The sequence below is a fragment of the Saccoglossus kowalevskii genome, chromosome 16 (assembly GCF_978046115.1).
Source record: "Saccoglossus kowalevskii chromosome 16, keSacKowa6.1, whole genome shotgun sequence".
In the NCBI taxonomy this organism is placed as follows: Eukaryota; Metazoa; Hemichordata; class Enteropneusta; family Harrimaniidae; genus Saccoglossus; species Saccoglossus kowalevskii.
Genome location: NC_140656.1, coordinates 2,286,506 through 2,293,576, shown reverse-complemented (window position 1 = coordinate 2,293,576; position 7,071 = coordinate 2,286,506). Strand labels below are relative to the sequence as shown.

The 7,071-nt window shown below is 33.5% G+C and overlaps 1 protein-coding gene across 1 annotated transcript in view; it reads left to right on the top strand.

Moving 5' to 3' along the window:
* Positions 1 to 16: 16 nt before the first annotated feature.
* Positions 17 to 7,071, top strand: part of LOC144360576 (Fanconi anemia group J protein homolog) — a 47,544-nt gene continuing 40,489 nt past the window's right edge. The window contains exons 1-3 of the mRNA XM_085491476.1: positions 17 to 113; positions 2,545 to 2,661; positions 6,801 to 6,912. Of these exons, the coding sequence (XP_085347602.1) occupies positions 2,569 to 2,661; positions 6,801 to 6,912 (205 nt within the window). The 5' untranslated portion in view covers positions 17 to 113; positions 2,545 to 2,568. The remainder of the gene's footprint in view (positions 114 to 2,544; positions 2,662 to 6,800; positions 6,913 to 7,071) is intronic.

Below are 7,071 nucleotides of genomic sequence, written 5' to 3'. Positions count from 1 at the left end.
GAAAAATGTATTTCCGGCGGAAGTCAAACATAGATGGCGGCAAATTTCATTTTGCGGTGATTTCTTTAGTTATTCGGTTACGAACAGTGGAATATTTTTATACGATACATGAGGTAAGTTGGTAAAACGCTTATTTTAGTAAAAACTTACAAATGTTTGAACTTTTAGATTAAATGCACAATGTTACTAACCGTGTTCACAGTCATGTATCACCCAGTTACCAGTACAGTGCACCGTGAAATTTGGCTTTGTAAAATTATAAGATCATCTGTTCACCAAGAACGTTTTATTCCGTTAAATTTCTATTGTTGGATACCCTGACAACTTTCAAAACAGGTCTTTGAATAACACTCACGACAATAACAAATATATTTTGTGCAAAGAAAATCAACTCCCTTGCTGTCATAAATGTACACAACAATCAACGTCGGTAATACCTTTTAATTATTATGATGGGTCAGATCAGTTATTTAAATATTACAAAATAAGCTTTATTATACAATAAAAATAAATACATAAGCACCTGAATGTGTTTCCCCATTTAAAAACAGGGGTGGGTTGGAGGAAAGCAAAAAAATTAACTACAATACATGTAAGAGTGTTTTTACTTTCGTTTGATACCGTGTTTGTCCACAGATAACTAATAAACAGACTAGCAACGCTATAAGTTTAGAGGTGTTAATCGGCCTAATCCCTGGTGAACGTGTGTCTCAGCTATGCTTGTGGCTCACACTTTGCTGGATGGAGAGTACACATATGGAGAATCCTTGGTCTTGCATGTATTTCAGTCATGTATCTTCATAGTAATGTTCTTAAATGTATAATTAAGAAAAAAGAAATTACTTTTACCCCAATTTTTTCTGATACATGTAGTTACTTGATTTTTCTAGCATAGTTCACATCGCCATGTTAATTACAACAAAGCTGGTCGTATGTTATTATATTTTGCACATTATGTATTAAATAGCCTTTGAAAATAGAATACATCAGGGCAAGAAGTGTACCAGTCAACTAAATTGTGGCAAAATTAATTAATATAACGATCTTGAAATAGTACTGACGCGATGTTTCGATTTTGTACATGTGTGTAGCAACGTCGTGCCAAGAGAACGCTTATTACATACTTTCAACTGATTTATTTTCACTGCTATTTAGTTTGACCTGCAACTGAATTTTATACTTTCTGTTTTATTGTTACCCGAACCTGTTTTATGAATGTCTGTGGATACGCGAGAATCACTAACATAAGGAAAATATGAAACTTTGGTCTGACTTTTCTCGTCACTTTGAAACACTGCAGCTTTTTGCGTAGTTGTTTGTTATCACGGGACTTTGTAGACATTTTCTTGTCCCTCCAAGTTGTTTATAAGATTAAAACGTTATCGCAAAAGTAAACGCAAGACACACGTTAGATCAAAAGAAATACCTGTGTTGCCAGTCTTTTTATTAGTTGTCTGAGGTTTGTTCGAAATGTGGTACTACCAGTTTGTTGGCAAGGGAGCCGAGTGTATAATTTTACAAAGGGTGCAAGATATTTACATACACCTAACTCCAACACCTAGTAGGCAATTACCAAGTGACTTTGCCACATTGTCAGAAAATTTTCTAGACACTTCAGTGATCGTTGTAGATGTAATAATTGTTACATACACGCCTACGTGACAGTTAATCAAAACAACAGACAAGGATTTCAGATGGGTTCAACTATTACACCTTGTAAGCACCTAGTCAAAATTTATCAAACAATGTTTCATTCATTGTTGTTATCATTTAATAAATAAATTTTATTTTGAACAAATTCACCAAAATAATAAACCTTGTTGATACAATTATTTAAAAAACACACACCCCTAACATATAATGGATGCAGTTTCTGTTTTTGAACTCATGTTAATTATTGATATTATTCGAAAGCGTGTAGACGAAGACACTTTGAAAGAGATTATTCACTTCTTCTTAGATAGAAATAGTTTGCAAACGATCGCCAAGGAAGTCGACTAGCAAGGGCAGTAGTTCAAGAGATCAAATATCAACAAACTACCAATCAACAGAATTTCTTGTTAATATTCATTCCCAGTTTTATTTTTAGCAACGATTTTTTACCTACAAAGCAATGTTCCAGAATAGTACAACTACAATGTCTCTCGTAACCACTCTGCAAGGTGTATCGTGTCAGGCATTTTGATATCGGTTTATCAAGTGATCAGGAACGTGTGTGGTGATGTTGCAAAGTCTTTCTGTAATCACCTACTGGGTGCGGGGGTTAGGTGTATGTAAATATATCCTGTGCCTACTATAAGAATAACATTTGTGTCAAATGACTTTATGCGATTAATTATTCATAAGGTCATTAAATTCAGACAAATGAGTAAACTGTAAACACAAACTGTGTGTCAGATGTATTTAAGTAATGCAGTTATGGTGGAAAATGTTGTTATATCGCTGCAGTGTACAGCATTTTATAATATTGAAATACCAGACAGTGAAATGAATGCTTTTACGATAATGTCAACATCACTTAACATAAAACTGTTAATTTTTCAGTGACCTGCTGTGTGTGTCTACAAGATGACTAGTCCAGGTATAGAACGCAGTATTGGTGGTGTCAAAGTTCACTTTCCCTGCCATCCATATCCCAGCCAGTTTTCTATGATGAATAAGGTAGGTTATTAATCAGGTTAATGATTATTCATGTTTCTGGGTGTCGCGCATATCACTTTCAATTATTTCAATTTTTTTTTCAAATTAGGAAAAAAAATAATATTCAGAAAAGATCAGTTCAATATTTCTTTTAAATACCGGTAACACATGCATTGAGTTTTGAAATCAAATTGACCAGACAGTTTTTGACTCCCATGTGCGAAGCACAAAATGGGAGTCTTTGCAGTTAGTGTGTCTGTATGTGTGTATGTGTGTGTGTATGTGTGTCCGACTGTTCCACTGCTATCTCAAGAACCATACATCGGTTTTTGATGAAACTTGGTGCATAGATGCTCTGGGCCAATGCGCAGATTTGATTAGGTTTTGGTAAAAATCCATGCTCGTTAATTACCTAATTTGCATGATAATTAGCTAATTTTTAGCTGTTCTATGACTGTTCCATTGATATCTAAAGAACCACTCATTGGATTTTGATGAAACTTGGTACATAGATGCTCTGAACATATGCGCAGATTTGATTAATTTTTGGTAAAAATCCGTGCATATTAATTACCTAATTTGCATGATAATTAGCTATTTTTTAGTGGTTCCATGACTCTTCCACTGATATCTAAACAACCACTCATTGGATTTTGATGAAACTTGGTACATAGATGCTCTGAACTAATGCTAGGTTTTGATTAGTTTTTGGTAATAATCCGTGGATACTGATTACCTAATTTGCATAATGATTAGTCAATTTTCGGTTTTTCCACTGATATCTCAAGTACTAATCATCACATTTCAATGAAACTTGGTACATAGATGTCATACGACACTGCACAGACCTGATAGTTTTTATGGTAATATCAGTACATATTAATTACCTAATTTGCATAATTAATTAATTTTCAGCATTTGATATAAGTAGTTAGCATTACATTTCAATGAAACTTGGTACTTACATACTCAAGGACTATGCAGAGATTGATTGTTTTCGATAAATATTTGTGCATATTAATCACCTAATTTGCATAATTAGTTAATTTTCAGCTTTTCCACGGGTATCTCAAGTACTAATCATCGCATTTCAATGAAACTTGGTACATAGATCCTTTAGGACTATGCAGAGACCTGATTAGTTTTAGGGTAAATAATTGTGCATATTAATTACCTAATTTGCATAATTAATTTTCAGCTTTTCTACTGATATCTAAAGTACTAATCATCACATTTCAATGAATCTAGAATTATGCAGACCCAATTAGTTTCCGGTAAATATTTGTGCATATTAATCACCTAATTTGCATAATTAACCAACTTTCACACTGATATCTCAGTTACTATACATCACATATCAATGAATGTACATGGATGCTGTAGGACAATAGACAGACCTGAATAATTGTGGGTTAAAATCTGTACATATTAATTACCTAATTTGCATAATTAACCAATTTTAAGCTTTCACACTGATATCTAAAGTACCGTAAAAACTCCAAAATTTCGACCGGTTTTAAATAATTGGTGTTAGAAATGTGACGTGTTTTTAGAGTCAAAATTAAGGTGCATTTTCGGACGGTCGAATTTTTCAGAATAGAAATCAGCAAATGAAAAAATGGGGATGATAGACAGTGTGCTTCATTAGTTTTTAAAAAATGCAATGTCGGTCAATTGACGTAAACTTCCTCATGTTTCACGGTAAAAGCAAAGGTCGTGGCCGAGTTGTAACTCAAAATCTAAACAAAGTCATCAATCAGTATTATGACAAGCAAAACAAAACATCAAGACGCGGAGAAGAGGTCAGCACAAAACTAATAGGTCAAAAGACAAAGCTGTCTTGCACTACCTAGGAAAACTTGCGAATGTTCGAAGTACAGGTACCCATTGGACAAAAGATACATGGAAGTTTAGCAAACTATCTCCCCGACCCAGTGCAATGTATCCGGTTAGAATCAAAGCTCACGTGTCCCTTATTTGAGGAACCAAATTCTGCCGTAAATTCGCCCTTGGATAAATAAAATGGGATTTAAGAAAATAAAATGGGACTTTTAAGGTGTATTTTGGCGTCATTTTTCGGACATTTCAATCAATCCTGCCGGCTAAAATAGAGTCTAAGTTTTACCGTAGTCATTGACGTCTGTTTATTCAAGAGTACACGTGTATGATTTTTATCGTGACTAGCGTGAGCGGGTAAGCTTCCTTTCGAGAATGAGCTGTTATCACTGTGAACAATGTTAAATTATTCTTCAGATGACCAGTTTATTTTTTAAAAACAACTAATTTTTTTATTTAAAAAAAATCATGCCGTTTTCGCATCAAAATCCAAGCCAAAATATCGTACTACAACATCAATCTCTTCCGCATTGCGTTCAATAACATTAACATTTAAATAAGCTATGGTAATTTGAACACGTTGGCATCATCCAGCCTTTTGATTGGTTAATTAGCGATTTGACCTATTTGACCTAAGAGAACATGGCGGATATCCTACAGCATCAAACGTTTATACAAGACCGGAATCATTCGCTTACGATGAAACTAAGTTGACTTTTATTTGTATTTCATAACCATTCAACAAATTTATTTTGTGTACATTATTATAATCACTACTGAGTACAGTAATAATCAACAATTCAGAAACGCAGCATGCCGAGATTTTTGTGTTCGTTTTTATTTGAAACTTCGTTTATTTAGAATATATTTTCGTTACCAATAAAATAAAAATCTCTCAGTCAATCAGAAACCCGGATTCATGCCTTCGAGGAAGGTCCCGTTTGAACGCTTACATCGTTTTTTTTTTCGTTTGGGGGAAAACTAAAACTGGTCGCAATTTTCGAATAAGAATGAGTCGGCAATTTTTAGTGGAGTCGAAAATTTGGAGGTAAATAAAACACCGAAACCCGGCAAATAAATAGACGGTCGAATTTTTAGAGGGGTCGAAATTTTGGAGTTTTCACGGTACTAATTATTCCATTTCAATGAAACTTAGTACAAAGATGCTCTAGAACAATGTACAAACCTAATTAGATTGGGGTAAAAATCTGTTCATATTAATTCCCTAATAAGCATAATAATTCATAATTTTTTGGTTCTAATCACATTTCAATTAAACTTGGAGACATAGATTTTCTGTTACATTGCGCTGACCTCATTAGTTTTACACTCAAATCTGGTCATATTAATTTTCTGATTTGCATAATTAGTTTTCAGCTAAGTAATTTCAAATTATATTTAATGTGTCTCCAATACTCTCAGCACATGGGAGTTCTTTCTAAGCTTTCTTTAATTTATTTTTGCCTCAAACTTACAGGATGGTCTAAGCATACCTTAAACATTTAACTAGCTTTATGCTGGCCTATAGCTAGCACTTTCAAAACTGCCACATATTTAAAAATGTCTCATTTTAGTAAAGTAGGGAAATACTGTAAAGATTATGTAATTACAGTTAGTTGTAATGACAGTGTTAGTTGTAATGACAGCGTTAGTTGTAATGACAGCGTTAGTTGTCTTATTGTTAATAAAAAGGCAAAGTCAGCTTAAAGTTAAAGTTGCACACAGACTGCTGTACATCTCTGTGTTCTCTGGTTTTGAAATGAATATGGTTAAAAATTATACATTTTATGTGATTTAAACTTAGGCATTGCGTATCAATACAAACTGTGTTGAGAACAGCTTTTATGCACTTCATGACTATAGTTGATTGTTTATTGGGTATGAAATTTAATGGCACCAAGCAGCCAGTTCATCTACTGATATTTTCTGAAAGTAGATTGATTCCTTGCTGACTTGATCTCACTGTGTGTTCAGTCTCTTATTAGCAAAGATGAGTGAAGTAGCAAACTTAACACTTTCAACTTCATCTTGAAAACCGCTAGTCTCATTGTTTGCATATATTTTATGTACCTTGGGAGGACCTCTCTCAGATTTGTTAATTTTGTGATGACATCTTCATTTCTTAATATTAATGAATATTTTGTCATTTTTGGCGATTACTTTGATATTTACTGGTAATACATGTATTTACATCATATATTACATACATTGCGTGACAATCAATTAAACATTTAATAAATAACAGTAGATAGCACATTGACTCCAGTGTGATCATTGTGTACATAGCTGTGAAGGATATTACATGATATTTTCAATTTCTGTAGATTATACAAGGATTACAGAGGCAACAAAATTGTCTGTTAGAAAGTCCCACAGGAAGTGGTAAAAGCCTTGCTCTTCTTTGTTCCTGCCTTGCTTGGCAAAAAGCTGAATATGGTCAGTTATTTTTATGTTGTGTCATCATTGTGTCAGTTATTTTATGCCTCAGAAAAAAAGCATACATCTAAAAGTATTCAATATAAAGCATTGATGCTCATTATCTGTGTATCTTATGGATACATGTAATTGTATTACCAGAACTTTTATCTGCGGTAT